This window comes from Anastrepha ludens, chromosome 4 (assembly GCF_028408465.1).
Source record: "Anastrepha ludens isolate Willacy chromosome 4, idAnaLude1.1, whole genome shotgun sequence".
Taxonomy (NCBI): domain Eukaryota; kingdom Metazoa; phylum Arthropoda; class Insecta; order Diptera; family Tephritidae; genus Anastrepha; species Anastrepha ludens.
The window spans coordinates 15,681,288-15,694,695 of NC_071500.1; the positions used below are offsets into that span (position 1 = coordinate 15,681,288).

Below are 13,408 nucleotides of genomic sequence, written 5' to 3' on the forward strand. Positions count from 1 at the left end.
TAATGTGTGTGTGTGTGAAAGCATCGTAGCTTTTGCCGTGTACATTTGAAACAGAAGAGAAAAATTGAGCACGCGTGCCTATGAAATGGTAAGCTCTGTTCTAAAGAATACTGCTTGTTGGCAGCAAGACCGTTATAACTCCAAAAACAAATGCAGGAAGATTTATTGTAATAGTTCTTAAATTATCACAAATCATTCTTATGGAAAAGTTTAAAAATCAATTCGCCACTACATACATACATACAGGCATTCATGTAAGAAGGAAGACAGTGCTTCTTTTTGTTTAAATTAAGAAGCTTTATGAATGAATGAATCAATGAATCAAGAAATTGAAATTAGTTTTAATAATTTGTGTTAATTTGTTGGAAAAAACTCGTTTTCGCACACGACAGCTCAAGGTGGATTTATTACGAGTAATAAAATAATAATAATAATAAATTCGCCTTGCGACTGCTCGCGACTGACTTCTCTACTACTCTCTATCCTCGTTGGCCGGGGCTGCCTTACGGGTGGGGTTACCATCCTTCACATACATACATATGTATGGATATAATTAATGCTTACAATATTTTTAATTTGTTTCTTTTTTATTATAAAATATAGTTCATATTCTAACAAAATTTTGTATCTAAATTTTGTTATGTTAATTTATTATAAAATATAGTTCATATTCTGACTAGACAGTATAAATTAGTCCCAAACTAAAAAAGAAAACGTCGACAGAGCCGACAAAATTTTATAAAAAATTAAAAAAATTTTAATAAAGAGTTTTTAAATTTTTCGCGTTATCAAAAACAAAAAAAAAAAAAAAAAAACAGAAAGAAAATGAAACTTAAATGCGAAATTAGGATAAGTGCACTGGTTCTAAAACAAAAACACAAAAAAAAATATTCTGAAAACACATGATAAATACTCATATGTCTACCATGAAATTAATAGTGAGCCTCAAGATTTATTTCACACTTAAAAAAATCGTGTTGACACAGATGCAACGACATAAGCTTACGTCTTCCAGCGTATATATGTATACTCGACGAGAAAGGTTGCCCCAATCGTTCTTGATAAGATTTACATAAGTACGAGGATGAGGATCGTGATGACCACTCTAATACCTGAATTCATTTCTCGCGAAACCAATTTCGGGTGGCACTTGAAGTAGGTATGGCAACATTATCTTGCTGAAATATGACGTTATTGTCCGGCAAGTCCTCCATAAAATTAATCAAGACTTCGTCCAATAAATTAACGTTGCTTTCTGCGTTCATACGTCCTGAAATTAAGGACAGGGGTGCTCTGTTATGGTAACTGAAACCAGCTCAAACCACCAAAGAACCATTTCTGAAGTTTCACTTAGTAGAAAAAGATTCGGGTCTCTTCAAATCATGAAGTCATTAAAACCGTCAAGCCCGACTGTATGTGTGTCTTATAGTCTGTGTGGCTCCGTCAACGTTAGTTTTGACTTCATTATTTTCGAAGCTAGTCCATTACTACCGGTTAAGATTTGTTGCTGATAAATTTAAACCATTTACATTTGTTTATGTCGTTGCATTTTTTTTACAGACCAGCCCGAATTATATCAAGTTGGTTATTCTTGTTTGACTAGTTTGTGTTATACTTTTCCTTAACGGGTACCGGTGGTCTAGAGCTCGAACATTTGATGATGCCGTAATTTGTTTGCTTAATTGTATTTAGTACTTAATTGGCAAGTCATAAAATCTCTGAAGCTAATGTTATGATGATTAAATACATATATTCTTCATTTCTTATTGCTACAGCTGATTTATTTTATGTTACAATGATTCTTCAATATCTTTGTATCATATCAGATACTTCGTCTCTTTTGACGAAGGCTTGCCAGTTCTTCATATACAACCGACGCTACCTTCAGTTCAATAGCATCCGCATCACTTTCCGACAAGCCCGCTGACATTATTTTGTGCGCCAAACTTTCGAAAAGTAGTAAAGTAGACTTCCTCCCTGCTAATGGATCAGAAGCTGGATTCACATGCGCCTCAATTTTTTTGGTTGAACTTGCTTTACGAGTATAAGATGGTGCGGAAAGGTTCGACGTGCAATCTTCATCTTTAGGAGTTAGAGGGTCGGCTGGAGAAGGCACAGTGGTCCAAGGAGCTTCAACGCCACTGTTCATTGCCTCATTGTCATCATCATCGTCATCGTCACTAGTGTAATATCTGTGAGAATTATATTAAATTTATTTAATTGTTTGCAACTGTGATACTTTTGAAAAATGTCGTTAGTGAACGAGGAATTTAAAGCAGCTATTTTTTAGGAATCTCTTTAGTGAAACTTCTGTGCAGAATGGAAATTCAAAAGTCTGCTTATAACTATGCATATAAAAATCATCAAATCAAATTACTCATCATAACACATAATATCAATGTATTAATGACAATTAATTAAAATAAACTAACTTCGACTAAAAAATACTGCGAAAGGGTTTCTGCCTCATTTTCAAATGGTTCTCAGGGGTTGCATGGGGGAAGAGTTACTTTTCTAAAAAAGTAAGGATAGTACTCTTATGTGGCTACACCTCTTCGCCCTCCGCCAACTACAACAAAAGCAGGAGGCAAATACGTAAACATTTCCCATTTGGATTTTCACCTTAAAGTCACAAACAATTTTTTAGCTGCTATGATCGGAGTTTTATTGAAATTTGTCCGCTGTTTTCAATAAATTACACAATTTTTGGCAAAATGAAATCAAGCGTATTAATTGACACTATTAAATATTCGAAAAATTTCAGTTCGTCTTCTGGGTGAAATTCTCCAAAAGCTTTTCTAGATAAATTCATTTGAACTGATTTTCTTCATTTAGTTTTATCTTTAAAAAAAGCTTTTCATTTATAAACAATTACTCATCTCAAGACGAATCCATTTTAACTTTTATTGCATGTCGTTCGTTTCCACTTTGAACACTCGCTAGTGTAGGAATATAGGAATTATTTACAGTGTATTTTCATCACCCTGTGTAATTTACAAGTATTTTTCATACCACTCTCTTCATACTTATTCGAATGTATGCGAACACTTTTGCAATAACGGTCGTCTGAATAATACAGCAAGCTTACACAAAACGCACGCAATCCATCTTCGGCCTCATCTTTATCTTCGTCTTCGACTTCGCTTCCATTCTGTCTGCAACCTAATCCGACAAGCTTCAACTAATCAAGATAATGCACTTCTTGTGTTAAACTATTTTTAAGCAAAGTTCTTTATGCAGAGTTTGCTAAAATAAGAACTAAGAAAGTCCTGTAGTATCGACTCACGATTGAGAGAATACTGAAGGTTGCATACTTTTATACCGCGGTACCGTTACGCGGTTCTCATTGAATTTTACATAAGTAGTTGTTGAGCTGCCGTAATTTTAAAAATTTGTTTACAAAATAACTCTTTCTGTTCTCTTCTATTTTTACACTCACGAAACAAATCTCTTAATTTTGGTTTATATAAATTCTCTTACTCTACTTTTTCAGTTCATCTAAAATTAAGTTACGGCAAATTCTCCCAAAATTCCACTTGAGTCTATTTTATGTTTTATCATTCTTGGAATTGACTACTTTTCCGAAGTTTGAACTTCAGCCCTATGGCTGCCAAATTTTCGGTACTGTGTCTCGCTGGCACGAGAATACTCAATAGTAAATATGTATGCTTACTCGAATTTATTAACCATAATGAACCTTACTGTTTTAGTGGAGCGATCAGAACGGCCTTAAATAGGAATGTAAGGATGGACTAAACTCGTGAAACGGCGAACAAGCACTATTTTTCAGCACCGTAAAAAACTAGTGCAAGAATCTCGTGGTCGCTATTCGCTCACCAACAAATTCCGGGACGGTCATCAAAATCACCTGTTGTGCCAGAAAATATCGATGCTGTGCGCGAAATAATTGAGCAAAATCGTCAAGTGACATACCATGAGATAGAGGCATCCTTGGGCATTAGTATGAGTATCAGTAAGATTTTGCATGATCAGCTTGCATTAAAAAATGTATTCGAGTTAGATACCCCACCCAAGAGCATCGAAAATTGGTTCAAACAAATGCAAAGTTAATCATTATGGAGAACAAAATGAAAACTATTTTCAGCCACTAATGTTCATTTTCCCATTGTTAAGCCAGAAACATAAGTAGTAACCCTCGTATATATGTTCATACTTATTTCTAACACTTACGATCGACCATCCTTAACACCGTCCAGAAAAGACATTTCTTGGGCAAACTTAAACTTTTTATTTGAAATCGGATTCGTGCCACAAGTTTTCATGCCTTCCCACCGCTTTTTTCTTCTATACGTGTCGCGCAGCGATTTCCAACGTTTCTTGCACCATATATCTGAGAACATAGAAATGTAGACATATTTACGTATGTATGTATTCATGTGTGTACCTTACCTTTCGTATTTAGATCTGCTGCAATTTTCTTCCAAATTGTATCCTTCCACTTAGTATTTCGATATTCCGGTGAGGTTAAGTCATACAAGCACGCAAACCTTTTCACCTCTTTGATAAGTTTTATATTGAAATCGGGGTCCATTGTGCAGCTACTTTTAGAATTTAATAATTTTTCGTTTAAACTTCGTCCAAAGCGTGCATAAAGATGAGAAACGATGTGTATTATTGTAATCGAGCGACTAATGTATTTCTATTTTGCGCTTGCATCGTTAACTGTTCTTGTATTCATAGGCGTTAAGACGTGTGAGCGTCGGCGATTTTACGCTCTTACGTTGTTGCGCTCATTCGCTGTTGTGTTCTCTTTAAATGGTTTATGTGCAAGCACTGACTTGAGTGCGTGTGTATGGAGGTATGTTCTCAGTATATGTATGTATGTATGTACATTCATATATACGGCACACTCTCAACTCATGTGCCTGAAATCAAGTAGCTCTGAAGCTAAAAAATTGAGCATTAGAATTAGAATAAGCCTAAAATTCAAATTTTTATTTTAAGTTATTTTTCAAATATAAAAATAAAGTGAATCAATGATGATGCTGTGTAAGTATATTTAAGGCGAAACAGGCAAGTGATTAAAGCGTAATAACCAAGTAGGATGTTAGAAATATTATATCTTAGTTTTTTTTCTTAAGCAATAATTTGGGGTCTTACAAACAATAGCCAATTGGTCCGGTAGCGAAAAAAATCATTAAATCAACTTGGACGCACCACCTCAGATTGGAGTTTTCAGTGACAGTCATGCTGCACTGAAGGCCCTGGAGTACGCGAAATAAACCTCAAAGATTGTTCACGTATGTAAGAAGATGCTTAATTCTGTCGCAAGAGAGAACAGGCTTGTATTTATATAGGTTCCAAGACACTCCGGTGTTCAAGGAAACGAAAATGCCGATGAATTGACCAACCATGGATCAGCGGTTCCCCCACAAGGGCCAGAACCAATAATCGGAATCAGTTCCGCAAGTAACATGATTTGGATCAGCGATTATATATGTACTTTACATAAAGAGCGATGGTCCGGTCTTGAACGCTGCAGAACTGCAAAGTGTTTTGTGACAACTCCGAACAGAAAACTGTCAAACTTTCTACTAAAACTTGGGATCCTATCTCTGTCACTGATACTTTCCTGCTTGACTACCTTTCCAGAGTTCTAAATACAATGGGCTTTTTAGCCAAAGCTCTTGGTGCTCCTTGGCACCTATTTAAATTTAAATTTTCAATTTCAATGGTAACAATCTAGAATTATTTTAAAACCTCAGATTTCGGAAGAGAAATTTTGTATGGATAATCTTGCTTTTTAGTTACGGATAGGGAATTAAATGTGAAAAAGGAGATAATCTACTTATATGTGAGCGAGAAATGTAAAAGTGACGAGAAAAGATCTAACGGTACTTGCATTTTTTAAGCAAAACAAGAAAAAACAATTGAAACGCAAAACTTCAAAGCAAAAACAAGGCACTCTCATCATTGAAAGCTTAATTAGGTCTGTTCATGAAGCAAATAGTTACAAATTATCACGTTTTGGTATTCATGTATCAAAAAAAACTTGCAAAGTAGGGGAAAGTGAGAGAGCAAAATGACGCATTGGCATTTTGAGGGGAAGTTGTAAGTTTTTACTGAATAAATTTTTACTTGTAAGGATTTGCAAGTAAGGAAAACATCTGATCGCAAAGTAAAAATAAACACGAATTAAAATTTGCGAATTGCAATTGTTAATGGAATGTTCTTCATCTGACAGCGATGATGAAATGCAACAAATTATTGTGGACAATATGAAATCGTGTGATTCCGAAGCTCGTTAATTTGCCTTATTTTTTTATTTAATACAAGGTAGCTCAAGTGCAAAAATTTTAAGTTTTTGAATTTTTTCTGCCAACAATTTAATCAGCTGTTCATCAGTCTTGCAAATTGTACTGGTTTTGTGTTCATGTACTTTTTTTTTTGATATTTTTCTCTTTGAGAAAATTTCTGGAGAATTAAGTTACTGTGAAGTTACTGGATATTTTTTACATGAACAGATCTATTAATAGCATAAACGTCAGTGTTGTTGTTTAATTAAATTTCGAGGAGTATAGACTTCAAGAGAAATTAAATAGAAACTCTACCAACCGAAATTCACTCAGCATTTATTTTAGAAAAAAGAGATAAATACAGAATACAAAGGTAGCGCCATCCTCAAGCAGCTACTTTGTTATGGCAAATTTGACAGAAGCAGTGACGTCAGTACGTCAAGTACAGAAAATAGACACGTGTTTTTGTATAAAGTTACTTGTATGTGAGTCAATGTGTGAATATTTTAGTTTTTAAATTAAGCCAAATAATGAAAATAAAGTGACGCATGTTAAATTGTGAAAGCACAAAGGCTAAAATACGAATCCTTTCCTTTCACTTTCTTCCGGTTATTTTTCCTTTTCTTGCACTGAACGCCAAGTATCGGATTTAAAATGGATTAGATTAAACTTCACTCGTAAGCGAATTGCATAACCTGCCTGAATATTAGAATTGCATAAAAGGAACTTAGTAGGCACGCTACACCACATTCTCTACACAGTATTCAAAATAGTTTTACAGTTATCTAACATCAAATACATTCAAAGGAAATTCAAACTTATTTATTTACATGTCCCAAGGCCTGAAATTTTAACTTAGCTAAGATCCCGTAATTTTTTGGCTTAATTTTATTTTGTACTTAGTTGGCAAGTCATAAAATCTCAGAAGCTAATGTTATCATGATTAAATACATATCGTCCCCTTAGTATAACAATAGCCTATGTGCTCATAGGCTATTATTTTTTTATTAAATTTTTGGATTCTCCATCGTCGATTTTATATGTGGTCAAAATTTTGTCAAATTCTAGTTCCACAAAGTGGGTCAAAACGTCAGTCAAAAAATAATAAATATTTACAGACATAACGAGATTTGAGTGAGAGCTACTTTCGACAAAAAGTTTGAAATTCATTTTCTCAAAACATCAAAAAATGTATAGGCTATTTTAATACTAAGGGGACGATATATTCTTCATTTCTTATTGCTACAGCTGACTTATTTTATGTTACAGTTATTCTTCAATAACTTTTTGTCATATCAGATACTTTGCCTCTGTTGACGGAGTTTTGCAAGTTCTTCATATACAACCGACGCCACCTTCAGTTCAATGGCATCCGCATCACTTTCCGACAAGCCCGCTGACATTATTTTGTGCGCCAAACTTTCGAAAAGTAGTAAAGTAGACTTTCTCGCTGCTAATGGATCATAAGCTGGATTCGCATGCTCTTCAGTTTTCTTGGTTGAACTTGCTTTATAAGATGGTGCGGAAAGGTTAGACGTGGAGTCTTCATCTTTAGCTGTTAAAGAGTCGGCTGGAGAAGGCAAAGCCGTCCAAGAAGCTTCAACCCCACTGTGTCCTGTCTCATTGGCATCGTCGTCATCGTCGTCACTGGGGCAATATCTGGAATTAAATTTCTCATTATAAAGATTATAATTATTATTGCCAGCATATTCCGCAAAGGGGATTGAAATATGGTCATAATTGGAATGATATTAGATACTGCAAATCAAGATGCAGTGCAAAATTGATCATTATTGAGAATATTTTCAAACAAAATTAAAACTGTTTTCAAACAACAATGTTCATTTGTGCAATGTTAAACCAGAAACATAAATAGTAACCCTCGTATATATGTACATACTAATTTCTAATACTTACGATCGACCATCCTTAACACCCTCCAGAAAAGACATTTCTTGGGCAAACTTAAACTTTTTATTTGAAATCGGTTTCGTACTACAAGTGTCCATCCCTTCCAACCGCCTTTTTTTCCTATACGTGTCCCGCAACGTTTTCCAACGTTTCTTGCACCATATATCTGAGAACATAAAAATATAGACATATTTACGTATGTATGTATGTGTGTACATTGTTCGTGTACCTTACCTTTCGTATTCAGATCTGCTGCAATTTTCTTCCAAATTGTATCCTTCCACTTAGTATTTCGATATTCCGGTAAGGTTAAGTCATACAAGCACGCAAACCTTTTCACCTCTTTGATTAGTTTTATATTGAAATCGGGGTCCATTGTGCAGCTACTTTTAGAATTGAATTATTTTCATTAGAACTTTTAAAAGCGTGCATAAAGATGAGAAACGGTGTGTATTATTGTAATCGAGCGACTAATGTGTTTCTATTTTGCGCCTGCATCGCTAACTGTACTATGAACAATAGGCGGTAAAGCGTTTATTTTTTGACACCGTGTGAGCGTCGGCGATTTCACGCTCTTCCGTTGTTGCCCTCTTCCGTTGCTGTTTCATTTCTCTTCAATTCGCTCTTCATGTGTAAGCACTAACTTGAGTGCGTGTGTGTGGGGGTATGTTTTCAGTAAACGTTTGTATGTATATTCATAAGTACGGTAGACTCTCAATATATGCGGCTGAGATCAAGTAGGTCAGAAACTGAAAACAAACATCACTAGAATTAGAATGCACATAGGTTTGTATATATGCATGCATGTATTTGTATATCTTCATCAAAAACCTAAAACTAACATTTTTAGTTGAAGTTACTCAATAAATATAAGGATAACGTGTTTTTTTCAGAATTGTGTGTTTTTTTTTTATCTGAATGTTCATTTCTCAGCGTTTATTGGGTTTGTTCACAAGCCCATGAGCTCCTCTTTTCGATAGAACTTTCATCTAATGCAGCATCAAAAGATAGAAGGGCATTCTTTATACTACAAGACAATGTCAATACATTTTCATTTAAAAATAAGTGGCTTTTGCACTGATGTATGAGCCCTTATCCTCACAAAAAAAACGTTGAGGTTTCCCCCAGAGCTAATATGTCTTGGTAAAATATTGAAGTTTTCGTGAGTTGAACCGATTTGAAAATACCTTGAACCGACAGCTTAATCAAAATCGCTACTTGTTTTTTGATTCTTATGTACCTAACATAAGTTTTTCCTTAAAGCTCCATATGTAACCCTAGGATTAGTCAATTTTGAAAATTAAACACAGTTCAGTTAGCTTCCGGAGTAACTTTCGTTGAAACTACCTCTGCGTCAACCGCTGCTGCTTCAGCTGAAATAAAATGATTCACACATAGACATGTACATATTTATGTCTTCGCGTAGTTCACAAAATATCAAATTAGCACACCTAGCAATTTTTCACAAAAACATGAATCTATAACCATTTTTCTCACTCGTTAATTGCTTTCTTTTGCTTAGTTGTAAAAACTTTTTATATTTAATTTTCATAACAGAAAACTATTTTTAATTCACAGCAAATAATTTTCATCGACTCCTAATAAAAAATAAAGGGCTTTCCAATAGCAGGTGTGATTTTGAAATCCCGCTATTTCGCTAGATATCACTTTTGAAGCTGCCATTTTTTGATATTTGACCAGTGGAAACTACGCCATTAATAAAAATGGAACGATACGAAATTATTAAACTTCAGTATAAAAATGGTGAAAATTTGGCAGAGACGGTTCGTAAAACTCGAACATTTTTGGGCCATCGTGAAGCACCTTGTCGGACCGCAATGCAGAATTTGGTGGAAAAAATCGAGTTGTTCGGACAAGTTAGTGATGTGAAGAATAAAGCCCGTGCACGTCAAGAACAGCCAAAAATATAGTTGTTGTCGCCGAAAGTGTGGAAGAAAACCCAGGTTTGTCCATTCCTCGTCGTTCTTTGGAATTAGGCATTCCACAAACGTCATTACACCGTATTTTGCATAAAGACGGCTTATAAAGTCCCGTTAACACAAGAATTGAAGCTGGCCGATCATCAACAACGTCGTGTCTTTGTTGATTGGGTCGTTGAAATGCATGAAAATGATCCGGAATTCCTTCGAAAAATCATTTTGAGTTATGAGGCCCATTTCCACCTCGGTGGCTTCGTCAACAAGCAAAATTGTCAGATCTGGAGCTCAGAAAATCCAAGAGTTATTGTTGAAAAGCCTCTCTATCCGCAACGTGTGACTGTTTGCTGCGGTTTATGGTCCGGCGGAGTCATTGGACCTTACTTTTTCGAAAATGCAGCTGGAGCAATAGTTACAGTGAATGGATTGCGCTATCGAGAGATGATTCATGATTTTTTATGACCGTTATTGGATGGTATTGATCTGGACAACGTTTATTTGCAACAAGACGGCGTTACGTGCCATAGAAGCAACGAAACCATTGATCTTTTACCAAAATAACACCTCTTATTGGAAAACCCTTTACATATCAACCAATAAGCTAGTTTAAATTTATTATGATATTTTAGTTACCTAATGCAATGTGCTCAAGATCACAACTCATTCTTCGTTCTAATGTACAGATGTACCTGTAAAGCTAAGTATGTACTTTACCTGCACCCTCAAGCACCGCATGCTGCAAAAGATAACATTTGCATATTGAGATATAAATACAAACAAATTTACATAAATACATATCTACAGTCAAACTCCGATACATAATATCGAACATGTAACTACAGCATACTAATAGCCCACCCTAACCGATGTACAAACACAAAATGCCAGCCGATCGAAGAAACCGCATTTATCGCAAGACGGATTCACCGTTTGTATGCGGACCATGTTGTATGTTGGTAATTTTACACGCATTTTCTCTGCTCCCTGTTTCTCAGAGCACGCTGAGCACTATTTGCACGGATCAATTTTATTTTGATTTTCTTCTTTCGAAACGACCTGATGATTAAGAGGTTTAATATTACTCTATTTCGATCTATATATACATACATATACAGTATAATCTCGATAATTCGGACAATTAAATACCAGAGGTTGTCCGAAATATCGAATTTTCCGGATTATCGAGTGGGTAAAAAATTTAATAGAAATCAGTAGATCAGTAATTAAATGAAAAAAACTTTTATTTAATCTTAAATTGATTAATATTCAATGAGTTATATGTACATATATTAGTTTTTATTCGGCCGTAAAATAACTCAATATATTCGTTTGCCGCAATTTTGTTTCATTTCTCTTTCTGAAGGCAATATTTCTGAGACTCACAAGTTTTAAAATGTCTCCGGATGAAAATTCCTGTTCCTCTGCATATTTAATACAACTATCAATTGCGACAATAGCTTGAGAGTGCGAAATTTTAGGATCTTGACTTTCATTTTCGTCAAGACTGCTGTTCTCGTTACCTTCTTCCTCAATCTCGTTGATATCGAAATCAGTGTCGTCATTCAACCACTCAGTAATCTTGTTATCATTATATATATCAGGGGATATTTCAACAAGAAGATCAATTATTTTAGTTGAGCTGCTGGGCCGTAGCATCGCAAGAGACAAATCATCATCTGAGTCCCATTCTTCGTCATAAAGAATTTTGTTAAAACATTTTCTGAGCACGCGTTCATCCACATTTTTCCAAGCATTAGACGATAAAAAAGCCACATCTTTTAATGTAAAGTTTTTTAAAGATTCCGGGAGATTGCTCGTTGGGCTGGACAAAAGTAGAGACAAAAAACTCTTCCGATAGTTTGTCTTTAAAATTCGGATAGCATTTTGGTCCATTGGCTGTATAAGAGCCGTGCAGTTTGGTGGCAAAAACATAACATATATGTCCTTATCGACATCCGACAGTGATTGGGGATGGCAAGTTGCATTGTCTAGCAGTAAAATGGCTTTGGCTGGTAAATTCTTTTCCTTTAAGTAACGCTTTACTTCTTTAACGAATGAGTTTTCAAACCAATTTTTAAAGATTTACTCTTTTGGTATAGGAGTACCCAAGCGGAAGGTTTACTTTTTTAAACGCTCTGGGGTTTTTGGCTTTCCCTATCATGAACAATGGAAGTTTATGTTCTCCGGTGGCATTACAGCAAACTAGAAGTGTTACTCTTTCTTTTCCAATTTTGCGCCCGGGTGCGAATTTTTCATTATGCAATGCAAGGGTTTTTTCTGGAAGTTTTCTCCAAAACAAAGCAGTCTCATCTGCATTATAAACCTGATCATACGTAATGCCCATTTCTGCAATTTTCTTTCGCAATTTTTCAATAAAGGGTTGCACAGCAGTAGAATCATTGGAAAGTTTTTCGCCAGATATTTTTAAGAATTTAATTCCATATCGGGAGCGAAAATTATTGTACTAAACCAACCATTACTAGCCACAAATTCCACACTTTGTCCGTAAATTTGGGAACAGAATTGTTTGGGCTTTCTTTGATGATTTCCGAGGAAATCGGTGCATTGTTTCGTCTTGCGTTTACAAACCATTTATACAAGTGGTCTTCCATCTTTTCAAACTCCGCAGGTCGCATAGTTTTACGCTTTCCAAGGCCACATTATGTTCTAGCAATGTAACTGCAAAATATAATCAAAGGAGTGTAAACTCTTCTTACAAAATGTTTTCGTTTTTTACCTATCAATCTTTAATCCACTTGATTTTATGTCCGAAATTGTAGATTTACCTACATTGTATTGCGCAGCTAGCTGTCGAATTGACTGTCCTTCACTTAGTTTCTTAAGAACTTCTTTTTTCTGGTCTATCGTTAAAAACGTATGTTTTTTCTTAGCTGCTGGTGCCATAGTTAAATTTATACAGTCCACAGTTAAAGAAATTATGGAGTTAATGTTTGAAATTAGCTACTGAACTACACGTTACGCAAATATGCTTATGAATATGAACTTGAAGGCTGACGAGCACTTAAACGCACTATTCACGCAAAGTAGTTAGCAGGGGAGTCCCCTTTATAAAATAAAATAAAAAATAACGGAATTCCTTTTTATTTCAGCATATTCACTGGAAAATAAAGAAGTGTCCGAATTTTAGAGGTACATGAATACGTGGTGTCCGGATTACAGAGACTTCAATAGAAAACGTTTTGGTGTCCGGATTACCGCGCTGTCCGAATTATCAAGTGTCCGAATTACCAAGATTAGACTGTATATGTACGTACATATATTTTGTAGCAATTTACATGTATC

The 13,408-nt window shown here is 35.2% G+C and overlaps 2 protein-coding genes across 2 annotated transcripts; both read right to left on the bottom strand.

Moving 5' to 3' along the window:
• Window positions 1-1,730: 1,730 nt before the first annotated feature.
• Window positions 1,731-4,896, bottom strand: LOC128859888 (uncharacterized). The gene is made up of 3 exons (XM_054097026.1): window positions 4,411-4,896; window positions 4,192-4,351; window positions 1,731-2,192 (listed from the first exon to the last, which is right to left on the bottom strand). Exons 1-3 carry the CDS (start codon window positions 4,550-4,552, stop codon window positions 1,823-1,825), a joined length of 672 nt encoding a protein of 223 aa, XP_053953001.1. The 5' UTR covers window positions 4,553-4,896; the 3' UTR covers window positions 1,731-1,822.
• Window positions 4,897-7,057: 2,161 nt separating this feature from the next.
• LOC128859889 (uncharacterized) lies at window positions 7,058-8,679 on the bottom strand. The gene is made up of 3 exons (XM_054097027.1): window positions 8,403-8,679; window positions 8,175-8,334; window positions 7,058-7,916 (listed from the first exon to the last, which is right to left on the bottom strand). The coding sequence occupies exons 1-3, from the start codon at window positions 8,542-8,544 to the stop codon at window positions 7,553-7,555; spliced, it is 666 nt and encodes a 221-aa protein (XP_053953002.1). The 5' UTR covers window positions 8,545-8,679; the 3' UTR covers window positions 7,058-7,552.
• Between the last annotated feature and the right edge of the window lie 4,729 nt (window positions 8,680-13,408).

Bases quoted from the DNA above. Each gene is read 5' to 3' on its own strand.
- LOC128859888 (XM_054097026.1), bottom strand. From the start codon at position 4,552: ATGGACCCCGATTTCAATATAAAACTTATCAAAGAGGTGAAAAGGTTT. The intron at 4,352-4,410 runs GTAAGGTACACA...CTATGTTCTCAG, and splicing joins AGCAGATCTAAATACGAAAG to ATATATGGTGCAAGAAACGT. The intron at 2,193-4,191 runs GTAAGTGTTAGA...TAATTCTCACAG, and splicing joins GGTGTTAAGGATGGTCGATC to ATATTACACTAGTGACGATG.
- LOC128859889 (XM_054097027.1), bottom strand. From the start codon at position 8,544: ATGGACCCCGATTTCAATATAAAACTAATCAAAGAGGTGAAAAGGTTT. The intron at 8,335-8,402 runs GTAAGGTACACG...TTATGTTCTCAG, and splicing joins AGCAGATCTGAATACGAAAG to ATATATGGTGCAAGAAACGT. The intron at 7,917-8,174 runs GTAAGTATTAGA...ATTTAATTCCAG, and splicing joins GGTGTTAAGGATGGTCGATC to ATATTGCCCCAGTGACGACG.